Source organism: Artemia sp. Qi Xiang Cuo, chromosome 19, assembly GCF_049724085.1.
Source record: "Artemia sp. Qi Xiang Cuo chromosome 19, ASM4972408v1, whole genome shotgun sequence".
Classification (NCBI taxonomy): domain Eukaryota; kingdom Metazoa; phylum Arthropoda; class Branchiopoda; order Anostraca; family Artemiidae; genus Artemia; species Artemia sp. Qi Xiang Cuo.
Window position 1 is genome coordinate 37,041,422 of NC_142812.1, and position 26,854 is coordinate 37,068,275.

The 26,854-nt window shown below is 37.8% G+C and overlaps 1 protein-coding gene across 5 annotated transcripts in view; it reads right to left on the reverse strand.

Annotated features, from left to right (window-relative positions):
* The window catches only part of ATP7 (copper-transporting ATPase 1), a 304,355-nt gene that overhangs the window by 186,574 nt on the left and 90,927 nt on the right, over positions 1 to 26,854 (reverse strand). For all 5 annotated transcript variants that reach the window (XM_089105398.1, XM_089105396.1, XM_089105401.1 and 2 more), the window contains 2 exons: positions 24,869 to 25,123; positions 1,974 to 2,207 (listed from right to left, as the gene is read on the reverse strand). In XM_089105398.1, coding sequence (XP_088961524.1) covers positions 1,974 to 2,207; positions 24,869 to 25,123 — 489 coding nt within the window. The remainder of the gene's footprint in view (positions 1 to 1,973; positions 2,208 to 24,868; positions 25,124 to 26,854) is intronic.

Genomic DNA, 26,854 nt, shown 5'->3' on the forward strand with positions numbered 1-26,854 from the left:
AATACGGAAGGCTGGGAAGAAAAAGTCAGTTGAATCAGACATAATAATTTCGTTGAATTGATAATTAAGACTAACTACATACAAGCTATTTAAAGTAACAAATACAGTTTCTGGCCCAGGGAAGTTTTATTGCTATTTTAAAGCAGCTTACAGAAAGTACCTAGATATACCATTGTCCTTTCAAATGAGCCTGTAGACATCACTATGATGTTTTAATGCCCCACAAGCTGCGAGGAAAAACAGGAACGGGAGAAAAAAAAGGTACACATCACTGCTCCCAGTGGCAGATCAAGGGGGCAAGGGGGCACCCCCCCCCATAGCGTAGTCTAAAGTAGTGTAATTTACTTAATTAACTCAAGTTTGCGTTAATTAAACTTGCTCCTAATGCAAGTTTATCGGATCAACCTATTTTGCCCCCTCCCCCTATTTTTTTTTATAGGATCGACCTATTTTGCGCCCCCCCCCCTAAAAAAAATCCTGGATCCACCCCTGCAGCTTCCCATGTGATATGATGCGAAATATTCATTTTCTGTATTGCTCAAGTGTCATACTAAAGACACAGTATCGTAAAGAAATCTAAATGTACATATTATTAGTCCTAAATTAACCATAAATAATAGTTTATAAAGATATACAAAACGGTTAAGACTGACACGAATTAAAATAAAATTAAAAATATTCAAAAATCCTCCCGCGTTATGTTGCAACACGCAACAATCACCCAACGTCTTTGGGGATTTTTTTGGACGGTAGCCGGAGTAGAAGCTTTGAGCAGCGTGGGGTGGAGGACGGGTGCCGGCCTTTTATAGTTTCTTTTATATTTTGCAACATGTCTAACCCAATTCAGCCTGGAAAATTATTATGGTATTAGTAGAAACTACATTTTAAAATTGGCAAAAAAATTGAGCATAAATTTGTCTGGAGTTATTAAACAATCTATAAATTTTATTTCGATAAAAAGATTCCTAGTATTTTGGTCTAACGTAATATACAACTTCTCGCCGGGGAAAGACAAAAAAGGTTTTCCAGGGAATTAGCTGTTCTGTCGCATTCTAGCTATCAGAAGATTTGAATTCCTTCCAAGTGGCCATAAAATGAAGACATAGAGGTTGCAGTCAAGCTTCAGTATTAAAAAAAAAAAAAAAAAAAAAAAAAAAAAAAAAAAAAAAAAAAAAACTGCTTCGCTCCCTAGATTCCATCTCGGAAGTGACGTAATCTCAGATGAAATATTGGGCACCAAAAAAACAATAGAACAACACGAAAAAATGTATGTTCTGATAAAACAAATTATTCACTAGGGAAATAGCAACAAAAAAATCTAAAGTATCCAATATGATCTCTTTTTAAAAACAATCAATCGATATTACACAAAAAAAGTCTATAATAAACAAAAAAGTGGAACAATAAAGATATATTGATTCGAAACCAAGATCAGATGATTTAAATAAAACCCAAGTCACTATTATTTCTACACCCGCCTCGGTGCATCGTTTTTATGTCTAAGAAAAACACATTGGAAAACGTTATCCGTTCATCTAGAGTTTTAGGACTACTTCTTTTTTACCTCTCCCAAAACCCTCAATATGAAATTTTGGTCTTTTAGTCTCGTCCCGGCCTAATTTGGAATACCCTCTCTTTCTCTTCCCCTTTGCAGGCTTTTGAAAATATACTTCAAGCAGTTGTCGTTAAAACATTGTCTGAAATTAGATACGTCTCTGATTAATTGGCAAGGTTATAACAGAGGGCACTGGGAGCCCCCCTTTCCATCCTCTAGATTTTTTTGTGGTGGGGGAGGGGTTTGGATTTTATTCTGATGAAAAGCTGATTTTTATTGTGCAAAATATAGGAAAGATTCACTTTTGGTACGTTTTCAGAGATACGTTTCAATCCCTTCCCTTTGTCCCACATCAAAATTAAGCTATTAGGTACGACTTTTACATAATTAAAGCGCAGTTAAAAAAAAAAAAACTAACCTTTGCTATGTGTTCCAGCCATCTACCAAGGGAAATAAACATAATAAGCATAGGAGGTGTGTCAAAAAATGTCATCGGGCTAGTATGTTGCTGCATAGCCATGGCTGCGATCACCACTGCACACGAATAAATGTATGAAATTGTCGTGGCCAGCATTACGAGAACATCCATATTTGAAGTTCCGTGCCGTAGAGCTCTGAATGCTGCTACGTAGAAATGACGACCCCCAATAAACTGAAAATAATTAATTAATTTATGGATCGTAAATTGCGTAGATATTTTCAAAGACTGAATTGGGCAATCAACACTGAATAAGATAAACTAAGATACTGTATTACAAGGATACGAAATAAGGCCAAAAACACCGGAAGGAATGGTAGACATTTTGGTCAAATGCTTACGGTCCATTCTCCACCCAAAAAGAGGAAAAATAAAGAAAACGATGGGGACCTAAAACGTCAATACAAAGATGACAAGACAAACAAGGTAAAAGAAATACTGATACGCAAAAAACACAAAACACTGCATCTCTACTTTTGTTTATTTTATCGCTCAGGATGGACTGTGAACATCCATCAGAAATATCTGTCATTTCTTTCGCTATTATTGGCCTTGTCAGGTTTATTTTTTTACTTAAAAACCATAGTTCTATCACATTTACCGTAAATAGCAATAGAACAACGTGTTGCTAATAAATTAAAATAAATCGTAAATCAAGGAAAACATTTACAAGAGACTCCATCTTTAAGAGATATGGAATCGTGGACAGACTCTCTAAACCGGATCAAAGCTCAGGTCATGAGGGTTCATTGTTTCACTTTAATAGGGATACTGGAGAAATCCTTCTGAGTCTCATTCATAACACACATTTATTCCGATTAATTGGGCGTTTCTTATCCTTATATTATTTAGCTATATTAACTCTACATTATATATAAGCCTATATATAATATCCCTATATAATACCTATTTATCCCTATATTATCCCTACAGAATATATCTGTAATATATTATACTCTTTCATCTTAAAAGAAACTCAAGCATATTATTTATTAGAGAACCTAATTTATTTATTTGACAACTCGTCATAAAAAAAACAACAAGAAGACAGAGAAGAAAGAACAAGAACAAAAGAATAAAACATTAAAGACAAAAATTAAGAGTTCAAAACCTATCACTATTTCAACAGATTAATGTGTCAGTACCCATGTCTTAAGACTGTTCAGTTTTGATAAACGAGAATTCTACATAGAAAATTGCTTGTCCACTAACTTTATCTACAGTGTTATAACCGTCTTATAACCCATATCAATCCCACCCGTCATCTATCTTGTCGTCCATATTATAAAACTGGCGAATTGAAGTTTACTAAATATAAGGATCACTGTAGACGTTAGGAAACGAAATACAAAACCCTGCCAAGCTATCACGGAGCTATTGCAGTTCTAGATTCATATGAATTATTTACTATCCACATAACTATATCCATTCGTAAAAGTATGACTCCGCATTAGAACTATATAAAGGCGTAATAGAATGTATCTGGTTTGATTAAACGGATAAAAGAAATCCATTCGATTTGTTGGCTATAGCAGACGATATTTTAAAAGAAAGAAGAGAAAGGGAAGAAAGAAGAAAGGGACTTCTAAAGGAAATAGAATGATGGAGAAAAAACCGACAGATTCTGGAATTTACTGTTTAACCTTTATCCAAGCACTCTTTTCCAAGATAAATCAAGAAAACCAATGCATAGAAAGAGCACTTAAGTTTCTAAAAAGAAGGTCTATTTTATGTAAAGCAAGTTTAAACACAAATATTATACAAAATTTTACATAAGGAAAATAAAGAATCTTACTTTCAAGATATAGTCATGACTTTAGAATCAAATTTCATCCTAAATCCAAATATAACACTGATTTCCGTCGGACATACCCCCCTCCCCTCCTAATGGTCAAATATATACCCTAAATTGCATACATGCAATGATTTTTTCACGGTTTGGATAAAATGTTTAATCAAATTGAAGAAAAGAGTGACGTATGGAAAACTAAGTGCATGTATACAATTAATTGTATGTATTTGACCATAGGGGGAGGGAGGGTGGTAAAGTAAATTTACGACAGACATGAATGTTCTATTTGTATCTAGGATATTTGATTCTAAAGATATGTCTATTTCTTAGCTATCTCAACAATCAGTGAATCGAAAAAATTAGCAGCCCTTCTTGTTAAGTAAGAGTAGCCCATTTTTAACTTAAACCCTCTTCGTCAATAAATGCAGCAAAAGGATAGTAGAAACCAAAATTTTTCCTCTACCTTGAGTAAAGATACAAAACCCGAGTTTTCGCTACCAGCAATCGTTGTTAAGTTTTTTAATAGGCTTTAGATCATTCGTTCTGCAACCACAGGTAAAGTTTCTGGCCCATTATCACGAAAGTAGCAGATCTACAATATATTCAACATTGCTAATCCTTATCATAGCACTTTCATCGCAAAACAACCTACAAAAACTGGCTTCTACTTTTTCTCAAGAGGTATGTTTGTAAAGTAATTATTTACAAATAGCAAATAATACAAAAACAAATCAGTGATAGAAAACAAAAAATAAACGTGTACAGATGGGCATACAAACTACCATTTGTCTCAAAATAGAGGCCGTTCAGAGAAACGCAGGGCACATTTAATAATCTTCTTTCTTTAAACAGAAAAAAAATTCCATCCCTGATTTACCATGTATAACAAGTCATGCATAAACAATAAAATCCATGCCATTAAGATACTAAAAGAGTAAAAAAAGCTTAAAACAAATTCCAGTCCCTTAGATAACTCGAAATGCGGCAAGTAAAAAAATTGAACAATTTTAAATCAAGGCTCAAGGTCTAGCCACCTGTAAAAAAAAAACAAATTACACAAAAGAAAAGCATACCATCTTCCTCTGGGATGATTTTAAACATTTTATTTTCTGCTGCTTTTCCGTTCACGTAACCAGTTAGTTCCATTAAATCTAGCTAATGGCCTCACAATACGTGATCTTTTCCCCGACGCTAATTTTCTTCTATAAAAATATCCTATCGCCATAAAAAGTATCTCTTCGGTTAAAACATAGAGTTCCTATTGCCTTCATCTTTTTCCGTTTCTTTTGTTTTTCTTAGACAGTAAAATAATGGTATTTTTTGGAGTAACTGACTTCCCAAGCCTCAAATAGCCAATTGGCTGAGTAATAGATTACCAAAAGCACTTAAATTCCCAGATAATCATTGAAAGATTTATTTGATAGTTTTTGCCTTCCTAATGTAAAGTGTCGCCATCTCTTCCAAAATGAGAGCTTAATGCATTCGAACTAAACAAACGGTGGGGTCAAAAGTAGTCACAAATTCGGGTAAAAATGAACTAGCATGGTTATTTGTTTTTCAATTTTATTTTTAACATACTGATTTCCCCGACGATAATACAAGGTTTTTCTTGATGAAGTTCCGACAGAAGACAGAAAATTTTGTAAAGCGAAAACAACTAAGCGACGTCACTCTTGAAATCCCTGCAGATGTATGAGATTAAAAGCTCTGGTCTTTTAGAAAATCTCTTGAAAAAAAGAATCAGTGCATAAACAGGATAATTTAATTTGTTTTAAATAAGTTTAATTGGCTGAAAAACTAATTTTTTAACCAGAATGAAAATACAAGCGAGCCGAATATTCGCCCACAAAAAATAAGAAATAAGAAAAAAAAAAGAATTGATCGGGCGATGTAAAGTCCGGTTGGCAAAAAGAAATTCGACCCGTTTTCTTCTTGTCGTATCTCAAAATGATGAAATTATTTAGTGACTTTTCATTCTGACACAATCTGATACTGTGTAAATTTCTTGGACTGATTTAATGCAGTAATTACGGTGGATGAAAAATTAGCCTAAAGATAGATTTTTGGGTATATATTCTTGATTAATAAATACAAGATATAAATACGGAAAACATCATCTGGAATGCGGTGTTAAAATTTATTTTAAGACCAATGCTGGCCGGAATAAAACATCAATTGACTACTAATCGCGATGTGGAGTTTTTCTCTAGAGATAACATACTGAGTGCAAAAGAATACCTTCTACAGAAATATGACCCACTGGACCTCTTCCGTAAATCAGTTAAGGATGAAGAGAATGTCCTGCAGACAGTGAAATTCTTTGCAACATCAGCTAAAGAAAAGCGTCAACTTCCTACATTCGTCATTTTTGAGCCAACCGAGGTCCCTGCATGCGGAAAAGAGATAAGTGCATGCGTAACAACCAAAGTAAATGATATATGCCGTCGTTTTGATGGCTTCGTGGAGCGACTGAATAAAGATGACTTAAATCTTTTTGCTCGAACTAGTTTCCCTGATCAACCAACTTCCCCCACAAAGCTGTTTTACTCAGTAACTGCTACAAACCCTCCGCCACTGAAAAACCCATCGGAGCAGAAAGCGTTTATAGAATCTGTGTGCGGTGAATCGCTTGCTGCTTCTAAGGTTGAGCTCAGACTAGGAAAAAATGGGTAGCGGGTAGCCATTGCGCAGAAGGCTACTGCGGAGAAATTGGCGCTTGGGATTAATAATCAAAACCAGGGATCCAGGGCAAAAATCAGAACTCCCTCACACATCGTAATAGTTAAAGGGATTCCCGAGTCTCTTAGTGCTGAGGATTTACAAAGATTAATAGCCGGCTGTGAGAAAGTCGAACAATGTGGGAAATCACGCACCTTCAAGCTGTATTTTTAAAGTAGAGATGCTTTTGATACCGCCGCACAAATGACGATTAAAATTGACTTCGAGCGTTTCAAAATCGAAGAATTTATTTTTCTCCCGAAACGTTGTTTTAATTGTCATGAAATCGGTCATATGTCGACACAGTGCAAAAATACCAAGAAATGCGGCCGTTGCGCCCAAAATCACCACGATGCGACGAAAGAAAGCCCATGCCAGAACCCGATCTGCTGTCTGAATTGTCAAAGTACCAAACACTCGTGCTGCCATGCTAAGTGCCTGTTGAACAAGACTCTGAAGTCAAAAAGCCAATCTGTTCGAAATGATTGAGCCCCATATTCAAAGCAGCGTCTCTTCATGGAACGTAAAAGGTAATATCAGTGCGAGAATCGCCATGGTGGAATAACTTTGCCTTAGTGAAGAAATTATATGCATACAGGAATATTTTCTCTCTGTCGATAATATAACACTCCTGGATTTAGTGCCATCACATGTGCTCCACTTTGTAGCCGCTAAAAGGCCCAGAAAATGAGGCTGCCTCTCAAGAGAATTTACTAAAATAGTAGATAGACATACTAACTCTGAACTTTTTGCAAAATCTGACCATTTCCTTGCAGTTAAAGTGGGTGATACTGTCATTGTTAATGTATACCTGCCGACAGACTATAGAGACGAAAATTCTGAAACGAAGTTTGCTCTAGCATGCAGAAAATTGGGTAAATGTTTGAGTAAAATCAGAGTCTTGCACCTCTATTGGGTTCTGTTGGGGGACTTTAATTATGACCTATTGAAGTGATGATCCACGTACGGCTCTGCTTCTTAGCCTGATTCCAAATGAAAGTGATATCTTACCAAAATCTGCTGATTTTACATATATACAACCGCCAGGATCAGTGTCAAACCTTGATCATGGGCTTTTTTCCGGTAGTATTGCCAGTCCTGCAGTAAGTGTAAGCGTGCTAAATGATTTTGTAGTATCTGACCATTTGCCGTTGTCTTTCAGTATTATGGCTCCATTTAACCGTGCACGGGTAATCCAAGATTCTAAATGGCGTACTGTGGTAGAATAGAATAAGACTGATATACCCCAGTACCAGCATTGTATTGATAATATTTTCGCAAAGATAAAAATACCATTTGAGCTTCTCCAGAATTCGGTTCCGTCTTCAATTAATGAAAATCGTATTAAGTTAAATATATATGCGTCACTTATTTCACATGCTTTATTACAAGCAGAAAAGCAGTTTGTCCCTCGCACTAAAGTACGAGTCGGATCCCAAGTGAAGGGCTGGTCCCAGAATTCTTTACTTGTTGAGGCTTGTAATAGGGCCAAATTCTGTGTAAGTATCTGGATAGATTGCGACCGTCCCAGAACTAATTTCGTAAACCAGATCCGTTTATCCACCAAACTCCGTTTTTCAAAAGAGTTAGATAAACATAGAGCTACTATTCGTTCCAATTTTTCTGAAAAGATTTTTAATAACCCAGGACTTTTGTGGAAAAATTTAACACATAAACAAAAGCCAAACCAGTCATTTAATATCCCTCCCGAACTATGGGAACAACATTTCTCCAGAGAGCTTTCAGAACCAGACCCACTAATAGAAAATCCCTCCAAAGTTACACTCGAAAAGATACTTTCGATAGGGGACAAATCAATGTTTACTGTATCAGTTTTGGATGTTTATAATATAATTCGTAAAATTAAGAAAACTTTTTCAAGAGGTACATATCACGTTTGCGCCAAACACCTCCTATATGGAACCGCTATTCTTTTTTCCCACCTTGCCCTACTTTTCCAAATGGTGTTTATAAAAGGAATAGTTCCTGCCTCGTTATCAACTGGCCGTCTTACTCCTGTCCCTAAAAAAAAATAAACCCCTAAATGAGTGCTCATCATATCGGCCAATAACGGTAGCTACAACTTTTTGTAAAATTTTTGAGAAGTTGATAATGCCTGAGCTGGTTGATAAATGCTATATGCCCCCACATCAATTTAGGTTCCAGAAAGGAATAGGGTGCGCTCATACACTGACGGCACTGTCGTCGGTCTTGATTGATGCCGATAAATCTGGAGAGCCGCTTTTTCTAGGGAGCCATGATGTCAGTCTTGCTTTTGATTTGATAATTCACGCGCATATCCTCACTGAATTGTATAAACGTTAGGTCAGTAACAGTGTTATTCGTGATTTGTATGATATGTACAATAATTTAAGTGTCATTTTTAATCTGCCTCATGTAATAATTACAAAGATAACCATACCTGTTCGTCGCGGAGTAAGGCAAGGCGTCCTTACATCCCCAATTGTGTTTAACAACTGTATTCTCGACACACAATCTCAAGCAGTTTCTTCCTGTATTTTAGAAGGGATAGATGTGTCTCTTATTGCTTATGCGGACGATGTCTTTAACCCCAGCCGAAAGGTATTAGCGTTTGAGAAAAATTTTTCCATTTTAAGTCGAGAGTATTCAAAAATAAATCTTAAATTTAACGCTGAAAAGTCAGAAATTGTACTGTTCAACTCGGGCCTATTTTCCGAGGGATTTTATATTGATATTAACGAAGTATTGGTTGCTCTTAAGTCCGAAATGAATTACCTTGACCTCCCAAGTGACAACTCCTTTAATGCAGTTTAAGATCTTCACATTTATAGTTTCCAGTTCCGGACGTCCTGTGCCTACGATGGCATAGTTTGCAATAAACTTCATTTTTATCGCCAGCTACTAAATAAGTTATATAACTCATATGCACTCCCAAATTTTGTATACCTTGCACCTGTTTGGTGTACCTTTTCGGCAACGGAATCGAAGCCCCTCCGACAAATTTATTACCGGTGTGCTAAATATCTTCTCAGCCTCCCCCCTGGTCAAGTAATTCTTTGGCCAATAGGAAATACGTCCTAATTGATCCCAATGCTGCCATCGGCTGATGCATGTAGCTTACAATAGTGGAATAAATGGACACCCATGGTGTTCCCTTATAAAACAATAGGTCTTTCATATTTACTGTTTTTGTGTTTGTTATATATAATCTATGATTGTTTGGTTTATTATTATGCTTGCGTGCTTGTTCCATAAGTTTTGCCCCTGTGTTATTCGTGTTTGTCTATGTGCTTGTTACTTTGGCTTGTGTTGTCATTTTCTGGTTTATTACTATGCTTGTGCGATTGTTCTATGAATTTTAATTTCGTTTTATTTGTCATTATCCGTCTTTTTCTTTTGCTTTTTCTTTTTTCTTTTTTTTTATACTCCGTTCATCATTGTATTTCAGCGGGTTATAAATAAATTCTATTCAAATTACTGTCTGGGTTTCGTTTTAGAGGATGTGCTCGCGTGTGAGCAATGTGTGCAATTCATCTCGCAAGTGATTGTGCCGTGAATTTTACTTTTACAAAAATAATACTTTGAAAATACTATTTTACCTTGAAGAAATAAGAACATGTGCTTTGCTAACCATTATTGTAAAACTTGTTAAAACGAATTACAATGCTAGATCAATTTTATAGCATTTGAAATAAGTACAGGATGGATTTTGCTACAATAGATAAGAAATTGTTTATTCGACTATAATTTGATTGTAAAATATAATAGGTTTGATTATAGTCAGATATAGATCAAAATGAACTAGCATGCTTATTTGTTTTGGAGTTAAGTTTATCATAGTGATCAAAAGACGTATATTTTTCGTTTCTTGAGCAATAAATTGAAGTAGACGATACAAGCGATTTTTACTTGACAGGAGGTAAGTCAGACTAGACTTGACTGGGATGAAAAATATTGCAGCACTTTTACCAGGAAGATCATCTATAGTGTTATGTAACTAGAAACATGATTAATTTTTTAGATCCCGCTGCCTTTTAGGGGCGTAATTTGCTATGTGGCAGGGGGGGCAACTGCTTCCTCGAGACCTCAATTCTCCCCCCCCCCAGCTGAAATTTAGTTTCTGCAAAAATCTTGTCAAAACTAAGAGAAGACTGCGTAATTTAACCATCCAGAGAAACAAGTCAGTTTTCTTTAGTATATTTTTGCCTTTATGATACTATATGGCTCATTTTTGATTTTTCACTGTCATTTTCACTTGAAATTGGCTCCAACTTTGCCCCCCCCCCCCCAAGGATTTTATGAAATTACTGCACTGTTGCCTTTCCATTTATGATTACAACACGTAAAACAAAAAATTGCATATATAAAACATAAAAACATATATTTGTTGCTTAAATATTTAAACAAGAAATTAAGATATGAATTAAGAGAAATCAAAGAAATTGAAATAGTCATCTGAAAGGGGATAAGAGGGAGATTAGAGATTAAATCCTATTTATAACATTTTAATTAAGAGACAGACCAGAGCAAAGTATAATTTGAATAATAAAGGAGATACTGAAATTTCGGCGAGTCAACACAGACAGAGTTTGAACCTACTTAATAAAGGCCAATAGGATAAAATAAACTTTGGGGATATTAATGCTAATCTGAGAAGTCAACGCAGAAAATGAGGGAATAGAATCATTTTCCAAACATTACATTTAATGCAAATCATTTGCATTAAAATATATTTCAGCCATTTCTAATTGTCACCAATAGGAAATAGAGGCAAATCTCCTAGGTATATTACTTGATGGGCTTCATTTTAACCTTAATGTCATAAGGATACCAATTCATCATGTTTACGGTCTTGATCATCATCTTTACAGTCTTAAAGTCATGATTTGCGTATTTGACTTACTTTGACTTAACGCTCTTGCTCAGCAGGGTAGCCAGCGTAGAGGGAACTGGTTAACAGCGCTGTCAGTCTTCTCCAAGCAGCCCTGTCCAGGGCTAAGGATGGGGCCTCATTTGGGTCGATGTTGCGGTTGAAGAGGCGTTGATTTATAACATCAGCCCATCTGGTGCGCAGCCTCCCTCGGGGACCTTTCAAGACAATCGAGGGATTGAAGTCCCATATGATTCTTGCAGGGGTAGTTGGTGGAAGGCGAAGTAAGTGGCCGTATCATCTTAGAGAATGAGCTTCTACTTGGGTGGAGAAATTCTCTCCACCCAAGTAGAAGGATTTCGCTCCACCCATTTGTGTAGGATTGTTGTTAATGTACTGCTTTGTTAAGGACTTGTACTTGACACCAACTAAACTTTATCAGATGTGAGTTTCTTTTATTCTCTCTTTGGTTGAATAGCGTCTTTCATTTCTCTGTGCAATTTTTTTGTATGTGGTAATTTTTTATTTTAGTTTTATTTTTTCCGTTGATAAGGCTCCAGGACATGAAGTCGAAACATTACACACCAGCTCGAAACCCCAATAATCAGCCATATACCGTATTCTTTGTGCATAATTGTTGAAGAAAAAACAGTCTCGTTGCCCATTGTCAGGACCCATTTTCTGGGAAACCAACATTTTTCTGATTTAAGTCTTCTGGGAAAAACAAAATTAAGCTTAAAAGCCTTCTTTTTGCTCTACCCCAGGGACTTTCAGTATCTAGGCAAGTCCTAGCTCTAATTAGATCCCAGGCCTAGGGTCGGTTGGGCCTGCAACCCTCCACCCGAAAATGTTACCGCAACGAAAAACGATGATACTGCCTCGGATGACCTACCCCCCCTTTACCTTCCACGACCCCCGCACGCCCCTGGTCTGATTTTAGACCATCGAATGAACCTTATTGACGAGGGTGGAATACGACTCGCCACCTGGAACGTACTCACACTCAGCTTTCCTGGAGCTAAATCAATGCTTGCCTATGAGCTAAAACGCTTCAATATAGCTGTGGTTGACCTTACGGAAACCCGCCTTGTCGGAAGAGAGTCCGAGGATATTGGTGAAGGATATCACCTGATCTGGTGTGGTGACCCAAAAAGCAAGACAAATGGTGTAGGCCTTTTACTGAACGCCAAATCCACGAGAAGCTGTCTTTCCTATAAACAATTTTCAGATACAATACTGATAGCTCGGATAAAGCACAAGGAGGGAACGTGGAAAATTATTGCTATGCTATGCTCCCACCAATCCGAGTCCTGCGGAAGTGAAGAATCAGTTCTATGCGGAGCTCTCAGCAACACTGTCTAGAGTCCCACCCCACAACATTGTCACTCTTCTGGGAGACCTTAACGCGACCGTAAATGACAGGGAGGGCGTGTGGAGAAGTGTTCTTGGCCCTGTGACTCCAGATTCACTGAATGACAACGGACAAACGCTCATCCAGCTCTGCAATATGCATAATCTGGTTATTTCAAACACGCTCTTTCAGAGACGAGATATACAAAAATACACTTGGTATATTAGCGACGGCCAGACGAAGAAGATGATCGATTATGTTATGATCTCGGGTCGCTGGCGCTCGTCGATAATAAATTGCCGGACTTATAGGTCGGCCGAGCTTGGAAACACAGACCGTAGGATGGTAGTCGCCACACTCAGGCTACGCCTGAGAGCACAAGGACAAGAAAGACGGCCTCCCAAGCTCAATCTGAGTAGTCTGGCTACATCTCAGATGCAACAGAAGTATGCTCTCGATATCTCTAACCGGTTTAGCTGCCTCCAAATTCTGGACGACCCTGAAGTAGCCTGGAAGTCTTTCAAAGATAACCTACTCGATTCTGCTGGCAGTACCATTGGCCGCAGCAGACACAAGAATAAACCCCGGATATCCCAGGAGACTCTGTCTGTAATCGAGCTGCGCCGGAAGGCCCGTTTAGCAAAGAATATGCCAGAGTACAGACGACTCAATGGCCTGCGAAATAGCCTAATGCACAGTGACAGGAAGACCTTCGTCGACAAGAAAGCCAGCGATCTTGAAGATGCCTCGAGAAAAGGAGACACCTGCTCCCTCTACAAACACCTCCGCTAGCTGACGGAAGGGAGGACTTCCACCGTGAGCCGTGTTTTTTCTGCTGACGGAAGCATGCCGGATGATGATGCAGGCCAACTCTCTGCCTGGAGCAGTCACTTCTCAACGCTTCTGAATGCCGAGGCAGTTGCTCATCCCGACCCTGACCTGATCTGATTCAAGCAGCAATGACCTCACCCGAGACTACTTCCTACCTCGTATCGCAGCCATTTACCACCTCTGAGATTCGAAATGCTGTAAAACAGTTAAATAATAATTGAGCCCCGGCGTCTGTGGTATTTATGCAGAATTCCTCAAGTACGGGGGTGCAACGATGATTCTGTGGCTCCAGATAATCTTCTCAGCTCTATGGACGACGGAAAGTATACCGAATGACTGGCGTAAGGCATCATATTGCCGCTCTGGAAACGTAAGGGCAGCCGTCAAATCTGCTCCAACTATCGTGGGATCACGCTTCTCTCCGTTCCTGGTAAACTCTTCGCCATGTCACTCCTGGACAGGTGTTCCACCTTTTTGCGTAGAAAGAGAAGAGTACAGTAAACCTGATTCATGCCCAGTAGGTCGACGACGGAACAAATTTTCACCATGCGCCAGTTGATCAAGAAGACGCGAGATTTCCACCAAAAAGCGTATATCGCGTTCGTGGACTTTAAGGCTGCCTTCGATTCTGTCGATCGCCGTTCACTTTGGCTGATACTAAGAACTGCGGGTCTACCCAATAAATATTGCTCACTCTTTGAAAAGCTGTATGAGGGTACGGAAAGCTGCGTGCAAGTAAATGGAAGACGCAGTCCCACCTTCTCGGTGAAGACTGGCTTGCGGCAAGGTTGCACCGCCGCTCCCGAGCTTTTCAACTGTGTCATAGACCATGTTATGGCCAGCACGATGAATCTCCTTCAAGTTGATCTTCAGTTCGGAGACCAGGTACTCTCTGATGCTGACTTCGCCGACGACATAGCGCTAGTTGCGAGCACCGTCGATAAGATGACCAAAGCTCTCCAGGTGCTTTCAGAAGAAGCCTCAAAAGTTGGACTGAAGATCAACTGGCAGAAAACTAAAGTTATGCTACTTGAGCCCCCACGTCCCGTTCTACTGTTAAGGAAGTCAACATCGGAAGCAACCGAGTAGATGTGCTTGAAGACTTCACTTACCTGAGATCTATTCTGTCAAATGATGGCTTGATCACCAAAGAGCTTACATCTCAAATTGCCAAAGCTTCAGCACTTGTTGGGAGGCTTAGCAGCATCTGGCGAAAGCCAAACATAAGCCGCTTTACCAAAATGCACATCTACAATGCGTCAGTCAGCATCGTCCTGCTGTATGGAGCGGAGACATGGCCAGCTGCCAAATCTATCCTAAGCGCCATCGATGTGGCTCAGATGAAACACCTCCAAAGTACTGAAAAACTTCACTGGACTGATTTCGTTAGCATTCAGACTCTCCTATCACGCACGGCTCAAACTTCTTTCTCGACACAGCTCACCCAGTGTACTATTTGGTGGTAGAGCCACCTCATTCGCATGCCACGCGACGCCCCAGCATGGGTCACATTTGACTTCGACCCCACCCTACCCGGCTGGAAGCGACCCAGAGGACGCCCACCCACTAGGTGGAAAGACAAAGCCGATGAATTCCTCACCCAAGCCCAAATCCTGGTGGAAGAAGCTGCGATCCTGGCAAGCGACAGGTCAACCTGGAGGCGCCTAGTATCATCGTTCACTACGCCGAACCCTCGGCAGGAGCCTTAAGTCAAGTAAGTCATTGTATGTGTCACAAACAGAAATGAACCACATTATAACAGAGGAAAGATTAGAAAACGAACCAAATTCCTCCTCTCATTTAGAAGTTTACCCTATACCTACAGAATAAAAATGACAAAGAAGAGAATGATCTAAACATTGGAAATTGAAATTAAGCTGAGGCCTCTCCCATAAAACCGCTAGGACTAGAAGATGCATTATCAATTTCACACAGCGCAATGATAATTAAAAAATATCAAAAATGTGCGGAGTAAGTCTGGATTTTGAACAGCAAAGGGTAGCAAAAGCTTTGTGAATAAGAGTGGTGATAATATACAAGAGACATTTCCAATATAGGATTTTAACTTATTCCTCTGACGGAAGTCATCACAAGCGATGATAAGTCGCTTAAGTCGCCTTATATGAAAAAATATCCATCTTCAAATTTGGAGTTTGGCATTCAAGCGTTATTTTTAAACAAGCAGTATTGCTTCCACGCAACATATACTATTATTTCGAAAACGGTAATTATGCTTGAAATAAAAGAATTACTGCTTTCTTTATTATTATTATTCATTCACTCTCAGAAGCGAGTTACACCTTAAATAGCTTTGAAAACTCATTTTTGCACGCTATTTAAAAGCCTTTTTCATAGCGTCTATTTAAACATATTATGTCACGAAACCATTTAAGTGACTTTAATTAGCAAAAATGAAAATAAGAGCCATCTATTTGATAAACCACTTTCCTTTAATTATCTCCTAATCAAAAACAAACCCATAGCTTGTAATATCATCAAAAAGTTAAGCTTCATTTATGAAAGATATTACATCTAATAAGAACTTGGCCATTTATTCCAATTCAGCAAAACCTGCCCAAATTAGAAAACTTCAGTCCAAAGCTCCAAGAGATTATAAAAACTCAACAGCTTTAATGACTTTTATCACTAGTCTTTTGTAGCACCGACTTTTTCATTGTTTATTTTTCGAAATCGAGATCAATAACAGAAAAGAAAGAGAAATAGAACAATTCAAGTGACATTTAACACAAGCTGGTGCAATCTTGCTATTAGTGTAATGGCTATTACACTTTTAGCACCAATTGCTATTGGTGCAATTGTATAATGGACATTAGCACCATGGCTATTAGTGTAATGCGACTACGCGGTTGCAGTAATTCGACTGACATTTAATGAAATTATTCGTTAAACTAATTCTACAGGTCGCCTCTTCAAAGTCAGCAAATTCTTTCAATTCGTCATTTTAGTCATAAAAATAGTTCACAATTAAATTTCTTTCATAATTTTTTTTTTTTTGTTTTTTGTTGTATCTTAGATACAAGCCCTTCTCTGTAAATTGGCATAGCTGTAAAAAAGGGAAAAAAAAGACTAACCACATTTTTTGGCTTATCCACTTTCCTGTAAGATTTACGTTATAGAACATAACACCTTATGGGTCACGCAGGGTTTAAAAAGGAGGCCAGAGCTACAAAAAGGAGGCCAGAGCAACTACTGGGAATCTTATAGTTTTATAAATTTTTTTAATATATATATTTTTTTTTTATGAAAAGAGAACTAAAACCAATGGATCTGCTTCGCAATGTTGTCTTCTCTTCTCTTTCTCTTTTTTACACGTGCCTAAATTTCATTTCTTTGGGTGAAACTGGCATTGAATTTCAACAACGACAATCATTATTATATCAAATTGAGCTGAGTAAGGCGTCCAACAGTTCCATCTCATTAAATAAGTTGATGATCGATAATAATAATAAAAAAAAAATGGCTTACATTTGTGCCTTTGTAGAAGTAGTATCCTATGTTTTTCAAAATTAATATAAGAAATTGCTTTCCGAAAAAAAAAATTCAAACTAAAGTTAAGAGCAATATTAAAACGAGCAGAAATAAAGTTATGAAACAATAAAACAAACAGAAATTTCTATGAATGAATGAATAATATCTAGTATAGCCATACTCTACCACAGTCAACACCAGAGCCCTCGGTACCCTAATCTTGGTTTCTAGCACTAATCTTCTAAACTTTTTGAACTGCAAAAAAACATCCTGTGCCATGGCTATTCTTATTTTTCTGTTTCTTTCTTTCTTTCTTTTTCTTGCCTGCTTGCTAATAATACTACCTAGATAATTCAGTAATACACTCGGTCAATTTTCAGGTTACCTAACAATACTTTATTCTCTTTTATTTTGAATTTTAGTCAATTATTATTGGTTGCCCCCACTCCTTAAAATTGTAGAAGTGTAAACTTTGACGACAGACCTTCAAGGGTCAGTTTAAAGTTTTTGACTTTTTTCCCACAAACTTTAGTATCTCGTGCGCCAAAAATTGGGCTTTCGAAAAACCACAGGATGTTTAAAGTGAGTCTAAAATTTTCAATATAATCTCAGCACCGTCAGCCGGTACCAAAGAAAATTAGGCAAAAATAACAAGAAGTAGCAATGAGCTAAATAATTTTGAGGTATAAACAAACGGCAGCAATATTTAAGACTTCATCAAAAATTAACTGAAAAAAAAAATCAGAACCACCAAGCGTCATAGTGTCATTTCAGGACTCTTCTTCGAGGCTTGAATAGTTGATTCAAACGAATCAAAAATAACCAGGCATATGTAAGCTTTGAGCATCTCATCCAAAGTGGCTCGACAATAACGAAAATCGTTGAAGAACATTTTTATCAGTGGGGTTGAAACACCCAAAGGCTCCTGCATACCAGGAAGGCGTCCGAACCAACAGGACTACATTGACATGTAAGAAACAGGACATCTGAACAACAAACAAGGCCCAAAATTTCATCGATAAACTGCCCATCAAAACTGTCTTATTTTGCAATTGTACCGCAATTTTGGAAAGTCTATTATCTAGTTGTGATATACCAGATTATTAGATAAATTTAACCTCTTTTATTAGCCTTTAAATTAGATAAGTTTGCTGGAAGGCAAGACATCACAAACCGTAAGATTATACATATACACTTGACTTTTTTCACGGGGGGGGGGCTCTCCTCCAGCCTTAGTTCCACCTGTGCCGTCAGGAGCACCCAGGGTATCGAGGAAGAGCCTCCAATCATCCAGTTGTTTTTTCGCAGCTACCAGATCCTCAGAACCAGGGTTGGATAAAAGTATTAAGGCTGCGTAGGTCAGTCTGGCAGTTGTGTCATAGTGTATTCCTGGGCCTTCTCCAACAACAGGTGCCCGTTCGTTGCCAGTGAAGAACACCGTTCGGAAGTTGCTGGTCATCCATTCGCAGAGCATGTCCTAAGTATTTCCATCTACGCACTCTTATGACCTCGATCACAAGTGGTTGTCTAGGGGCATCTCGTATTGACTGGTTTACGACTTTTTGGGTCCAACAGATATTCTTCGGAGGCACGTATTTTTGAACGCTTGGATTCGTCTTTCCTACTGTTGGTTTAGGTGCCATGTGTCCAAAGCATAAAGGTGTAGGCCTACAGGCAGCACGTTGTTGTTAAAAAGCCAAAGTTCCAAGCGGAGAGAGATTTGAGATTGCCATATTTTTCGAAGTCTGTTAAAAGCGCCATTTGCCTGTCCGATTCTCGCCGAAACTTACAATAACTAATAATAACTAATAACTCGCCGGGTAACAAAACCAATGTGATAATTTGAATAAAAAGAACCCAGGGAATCCGTCAAATTTTTTATTTTGGAAAAGGGCCGGGCACCAAGACCCTTCTCCTTTGTACGTCCCTGATCTAAAGTTACGTAAACTTGAGCATGCAAGAATCAGAAACTGAATTGGGCTCACTCCAACAAAAAGCAACAAAAAAAATGAAGATAATTCCCAAGCCTTCTTTGTCTTTTTAATCTTCCTATCTGAACATGACAGCACTAAAAGGAAATCTAGGAGTGGTTGGACGCAATTCCAATTAATAAGAGACTCAGAATGAGTTAAAGATCCTTCAATTCCCAGAGAGTTTTCTAACGGAAATTAATAAATTTGGTAAGGATTGAAAAGAAATCAAAATTTTCTCGCAGCCGCTAGAAATTTCACATGACAGGATTTAAGTAAAGGATTTCCTAAGCTTGGTGTGGAGAAACTTTTTTCGAAAAGATATTCATAGGTCTTCCTTCTGTGAACTTCACCTACAACATGACGTTTAGATTATACAAGCTTTAATTTTATTCACCCCTCTTTCTCGCTCACTTTCCCCATCTTTTTAAATCCTTTTACATCTTGTTCTATCTCTCGGGATTCATAAATACCACTGGCCCTCCTTGCGTGTCGAGTAGACAAAAGTACTCCTAATACTAACCATTAATTGTAACACCAAGACTACCAAGGCACCCGAGGCCAACACAGCTGCGCACGCTTCTTCTCCACCGCAATCTCTTCAAAGCTTCACATTTTTCTCCCGCCCGTGAAGTTCTAACTTTTTTTAAATCTTTTCTTATGACCTCTTCCCCCACCCCCCTCTCATTCGGTGGTGACCTGCTATCCATGTGACCCCAGACGGATGGCTAAGCACGATTATTGGCAATCTATGATCCTCCTCAACAAAACATGTCCCAGCCATCATAACCTTTCTCTCATTTCTCCTGGCAAATGAATCGAATCATATTTTTCATAAGCATATTGTTCGATGTACGGTCAGTCTAACGAGCTCCCAAATTTAACCTTACATAATTCTTCAAATTTTTGATGTCTCCACGTCTCCATAATTCTTGACCCATGTCATTAACGTGGCTTCCAATATTTTAATCTTAAGTGAAACACTTATCTTCTTATTCTTCCAAAACTTTTTCAACTGCGGAAAAGCACCCTGCATCCACTCCCTGCACCCTGCATCTATTCTACATTTTATATCTTTACTGCATCAACCATCTTTACGAATACCCAGGTAAGTGAAAATGTCCACTAGACCAATTTTCTTGCTACTTGACATCATCTCTCTTCGTCATTTATTCCTAGTGCAAGCAACTTGGTTTTCTTTACACTAATTTTTAAACCCGTTTTTGCCCCCCCCCCGAACTCTCAAAACAGTAGTGTCCGCAGGGGGGGGGGGGAATTTGGGTACTCATACCCCCATCAATTTTATTCTTTTCTCTATATTTTGAAAATTACTCTTTGGGAGTATTTTCACTGAAAATATGCTTATTTTTAGCAATTTTCCATTAAATAATTTTAAAAAAGCTAAAATTGCCGCCTCCCCTAGATTCCAAACAATGAGCTTATTCAAAAATAAATATATGAGCTTATAAAAAATGAGCTTATAAATTTTTTTTTTTTGTATCTTCATTTAGCAAAAAAAAAACCTATTAAATTTTGAAAATACCTCTTTTTGTATCCATTAAAAAATCCCGGTCCTATATATTTTCGTAAATTTACACCACTGATCTCTTTGTCTCATATATACCGTCACCCGATTTAATTTCCTTCCTGCATAAATCAAGCTAATGCCTCAGTAATTACTAAACTCCCTCTTATCCCCTTTCTTATAAAGGTGTTAAACTAAGGATTTCCTAAAGTTGCTAGGTACTTCCCCTTTATAAAACATGATATTCATACCCTTCTGTATCTGATCTCTAACTCTGTAGCCAACATATTGGTTCAAAAAACTGTTTTACCCTACCACTTAATGAGGTCTTGCTAATTCCTTGAGTAATTTCTCTAAAATCTCCTTGCTAAGTAAATCGTTCTTTGCTACCATACTGTGGGCAAATTTTTCATTCTTTTTTGTATCATTTCCAACAGCTTTATCACGATTTAACGCACTCTCAAAACGTTCTGTCATCCATGTTTAGCCCTTTCCCAATCACTAGTTGATATCATACTCTATTTTCAACTGGGACAAGTCCAGACGAACTACTTCCTCTCAATTTCTTAACACACCAATACAATATCTTACTGTTTCGCCATATGGCTGCATCTTCTGGATCGTTAGCAATTTTATCAATAGCCTACATATCACATCTTTCTAATTTACACTTTAATGTCTTCTCTTTTTCATTTAATTTCATTTTATTCTCATAAAATCTATCGCTTACGAACTTTTAACACAAAACCCGTCTATCTTCTACCAAGCTTAAAGCTGCTTATCTAAGTTGCTCCTTAAGACATCTTCTGTGGCATCACAAACTATTTTCCTTAGGTTATTCCATCCATCTCTAGCCTTATTAAATTGAAAACTCTCAAATTTCATATACAATTATTCTTGGAAATTTTCCCTCAAATTCTCAACAATCCTATTGAAGCCTTTCAAAGTCTATCAACGTCATAACTACATGAAAGGTAGTTATGACGTAATAAATCTCAGGCGAAGTTAACTCTAGATACTACTAGATGAGATGGTGATCTTCACTTTTAACATCAATAACGGTATTCCTACATATCCTCGTGCCTCGTGTGATCCTGCCGGCCTTCCATTCAAAATATAATAATCAATAAGCTTAACCGTCTCCAAATTATGATACGGAATGATACATTAATTTAGGAGTCATTTTGTGAAAAAATACCGTACCGGTAATAACTAGATTATGGAACCCAAAAAACTGCAGCACTGTTTTATTGCTGCTAATTTCCTTCCATTCACCAAATTTGCCTAAGTTAGGATACTATCTATCCCAATTAGGGTGGCCGGCGTTTACCCCCCCCCCCCGGCGAATACCCCTCCGGAAAATACCCTCCCCCGCGGAAAATACCCCCCCCCCAAAAAAAAAAATATACCCCCCTTATAAAATAAGGCTTTCTAAGTTTGAGAATTTTATTTTTTTAATTTCCGTAGGAGGATGGAATTTTGGTACTTGTGTATTTTGCGCCACTCACTCAAGTTTACACTGTGTAAAATTCCAGAACACACCGTTTTTTTTTTTTAGTTACTTCGTTACTTTAGAAATAAATTTCCGCTATAGATTTGCACATTACAGGGGGGGGGGGGGTAAGCATAGCGGGTCTGCATTCAAAATGTGTTTGGTACAATTATTCTGCATATTAGATAGAAAGACAAATAAGTGTATTTTAAAGCAAAATATACGGCCATGAACACAGTAAAATAACATAAAATGAATATAGTGAATGGGGGGGGGGTGTTTAACCCCCCAAAAATACCCCCCAAAAAATAATAATCAAAGGATTAATTTCAGATATAAGCATTCTGGACCCAAAGTTCTTATTTCTATATTATTTCCAAATGGGTTTCCACCAGTTAACAAAATTGTAGTTTTATTAATATCTAACTCCACCCTGGCTAAGCAAGCTGAATCTATTTATCAGTAAATTTAAACCTATAAATAGAGCTTACGTATTTGTAGCAGTCTTAATTTAAGTGTTTGAGGAAATGATGGGCGAGGAGGGGGGTTGTTGCCCTCCAGTCACTTTCGACTATTTGAAACGGCAACTTTCAACTATTTCAATTTCCAGGGCAACTAGGCCCCCTCCCACGTCATCTTTTCCCAAAATCGTCCAATCAATATTTTGAGATAGCTTATTTCTTCAGCATAGTTGAAAGGCCCGATAACTATGTCTTTGGAGATAAAATGACCCCCTACATCACCCGAGGAAAGGTTTTTAGGTTATAAAAATCGCCCTTTGTTTTATTTGTGATTGGGAAGTATGCATACATTTTTCGGGTGGGGAGGGGAGGACGAATTATCGGCCGGGAAAGTTTTAAATAGTTTCTAGGTGTTGAAATTTTAAGAAGAAATTTTACGCTGGGTGAATTTGCAAGAAGTCATATACGAAATTTCTTTATATGTCTTGCTTTGTCTTTGCCGATTTAATTTTACGCGTGGGGATGTTAGGGGTAATTGTCCGGGGTTAATCTTCGCCAAGATCGAATGGTCCAGAGGATATTCCTATGGGGAGGGTTTCTTTTTCGTGTGGTTCTTTTTCAAAATGTGTCACATTTTGCATGCAGACCCGTTATGCTCACCCCCCCCCCCCCCTAATGTGCAAATCTATAGCGCAAATTTATTTCTAAAGTAACGAAGAAACTAACAAAAAAAAAACGGTGTGTTCACAAATTTTACACAGCGTAAACTTGAGTGAGTGGTGCATAATACACAAGTACCAAAATTCCATCCCCCTACGGAAATTGAAAAAATAAAACTCTAATAAAATTCTGAACTTTGGAAAGCATTATTTTCAACGGGGGGGGGGGGGGGTATTTTTTGGGGGGGAGTATTTTCCGGGGAGGTATTTTCCGCAGGGGGGTATTTTCCGAGGGGGTGGGTATTTTTCTCATGGGGGATGGGGTATTTTCTGAGGGGGGGGGGGCTATTTTTCGGGGGAGTATTCGCCGGGGGTGTATTCACCTAGAACCCCTAATTAGTACCAAGCTGGGCATTAAAAATCTCCACGCATTGAAGCCCACAGGGGTGTGAACCACTGTGTTCATAAAGTTTGGAACTATATTTCTAATATCTTCCCTCTGATTAAGACTTAGAAGCTTCCTTATTTATAATGAGCCTTACTCTCTACTGATAGACTCTATCAATCCTACCTGAATGAATAATTTCATATCATCTAATTTCGTGTGTCCTGTCTATACAAGGTGGATTTCTGGAACTCTTAACAAGTCCACTTCAAAACACCTGACTTCGTCAGCCAAACTGTCAATACGTTAGTTGTCTAACAATGTCATAACGTTCCACATCGTAATTTTCATATCATCTAAGTCACTGAAGCTGTTATGGGCTCAAGTAAAGCAAAAGTTCCCGCCATTACAGGTCAGGAACTAAGAGGGACTAACCCTTCTCAATTTTACACAAAGCGCCAAAGCAAGCTTATAACCGAATAGCGTAAGACGTTCCTCAGACTTCCAGTTAAATAGGGTATCTGCGAAAGCCCGGGCCCATCTTCGTGTGATTACATGGCGTTCAGCGATTAACGATGCACAGCTTTCACCAAGAGCCAGCATCTGTTGTTTAATAGGCTGTGATTTCCTCAAGGCGCACACCTCCCCAAGTCACCCTGCAGCGCTGGTTAGGTTAGGTAAACTCGTGGATGATATAACCTGTCGTCGCTATGGAACCATCCGCGCAGCGTCCTTCTGGGGATAGGGCCAGAGGAAGGAACCTATGACAGAGTAAAGCCCCAAAATTACCGCAGAACACCGTAACAGCCTTTGCCTTTTATACACGATCTATCTTGGTCCTGGCATTTCAAAAGACCATGCATATCTAAATTACCGGTTATACAGTTAATTCTTTACTTAGTGTAATCACCATGTTTTGTTCGTTTTATAAAATTCATTTGAAGGAATCAAACAGCAGACTACAACGAAATAGCCCCAGGAAGACGGTCCAAGATGGATGTGCAAGACCAAAGATTTATTTTTTTTAGATTGCACTTTCCAGAGGTGCTTCCTATTTCAGTAATCAAAGCAAGGTGTGTGCTTGTGTTATCGCCAATTCACCTTAACAACCAGTCGTAGAAGAAGAACAAGTTAGAGAAAAAGTTCTTTAGAATAAGGCAAGCGGATGTACTTCAAATCCGACACGAGTTCAGATCCAACTGATGCCATTCCTCAAACAAAATGAAATTATAGCTAGAAATAAAACCGTTTCATAAGCCTACATTTGGAAACCCTGCGTTTCAAGTCCTAACACTACCACAATTTCTTACCTGAACAGGAGTAGCCAAACAAAAAAGAGCCAGATTTTCAAAACTAAGTCCCGGAAGAATGCAACAATAATCCTCATGGTGAAATCCCGGAGAACCCATAATAAACATAAAGTACATCATGATGATCATGGCTGGAACACCAAAAGCCGTGGATATGAAAAAAGCTGTCCGCCATTTCTTTATTTCTTCTTTGTGATCCAAGTAGTTAATCGATCTATCTGAGGCAGTGAGAAGACTAGCATCAAAACCAAGATTCTGAAATAGTAATCGCAATGTAAGAAACTAAACTGTATTTCAATAGCAATAACTATTTTCTTTATGAACAAACGAGGCTAACTAGGCTCGAAGGTTCAAATTGGAACCCGAGATTCCATTTTCATGAGAAAAATATCTCTTATTCAAGGAAACAGAAAGTTCGACGCCTAGCCTTCCTCCGCTCGTTTTGATCTCCAAAATCACTGATATTGAAAAGTATAAATAATTTTTTTAGCAATACAGACAAACACTTCCTGACTCATCTATAAATATTTCGTATCTTATTTTCTGTAAAAGATTTCACAATGTCATATTCTTAACAATGCCACCTTCTTGGTGCAAATTTAATCCAAAACCACTTTATTTCTTCATGAAGAAGATTATAAGACCAATTTACTACAATAAAAATTTAAAGGAAACCAAAAATCAATTTTAGTCAGACGACCATCGATAATTACAAATTAATTTCCACTACTCTTTTTTATATTTTTAAAATCCGCGTAAACGCAACAACCAACGCGAAATCTAAAAACTGAATACTAAACAGAAACCTGTCAAATGAAAAAATAAACCAAAAATATGTTAAAGAAACATGCAGAGCACTTGCATGAAAAGCTATCGTTCATTTAATTTCAATTTAAAACCTCTATTTATTTAAGCATATTTTGCAAATTTAACGTTTCCTATTGTATTCCTAGTTGTACGACACAACTAGGCACAACTGGAACAAATTTTGAACGGCGGGTGACCTATTACATCAGCAAAATAAAAGATAGAAAGCGAGTCAAAGCTAATCCGTCATTAAAATTGGATTTCAAAATGTCTCAATAAAACTATATTTTTCAAGCTAAACGGTTCTTACGGGATTTTTTTTTTGTGTGTATCAACCGTGTGAGCAGGAAGATTTCTGCGTGGTAGGAGCACATTTTTTGCAAATACTGAAGAAATATAGCCAAGCAGCAAAAAAAAAATAATGAAAGCGAGTTAGACAGCAAGTTGGTCATTAAAGTCGGATTTCGAAACGTTTTAATATACCTGCATTTTTCAGGCTAAACGGTTCGTATGGGATTTTCTTTTGTGAATCAACCATGGATGCAGAAAGGTTTCTGCGTGGTAGGAGCACATTTTTCCAAATACTGAAGAAATATAGCCAAGCAGCAAAAAAAATATTGAAAGCGAGTTAGAAAGCAAGTTGGTCATTAAAATAGGAATTCGAAATGTTTTAATATACCTGCATTTTTCAGGCTAAACGGTTCGTATGGGATTTTTTTTGTGAATCAACCATGGATGCAGATAGGGTTTATGCGTGGTAGGAGCACATTTTTCCAAACATTGAAGAAATATAGCCAAGCAGCAAAAAAAAATACTAAAAGCGAGTTAGACAGCAAGTTGGTCATTAAAATCGGATTTCGAAATGTTTTAATATAACTGTATTTTTCAAGCTAAACGGTTCTTATGAGATTTGTTTTTGTGAATCAACCATGTATGCAGGAAGGTTTCTGCGTGGTAGGAGAACATTTTTCCAAACACAAACATTTTTCCAAACATAGTAAATCAGCAAAACAAAATATTGAAAGTGAGTTAGAAAAAAAAGTTGGTCATTAAAATTATATTTCGAAATGTTTTAATATAACCATATTTTTCAAGCTAAACAATTTTTATGGGATTTGTTTTTGTGAATCAACCGTGTATGCAGGAAGATTTCTGCGTGGAAAGACCACATTTTTCCAA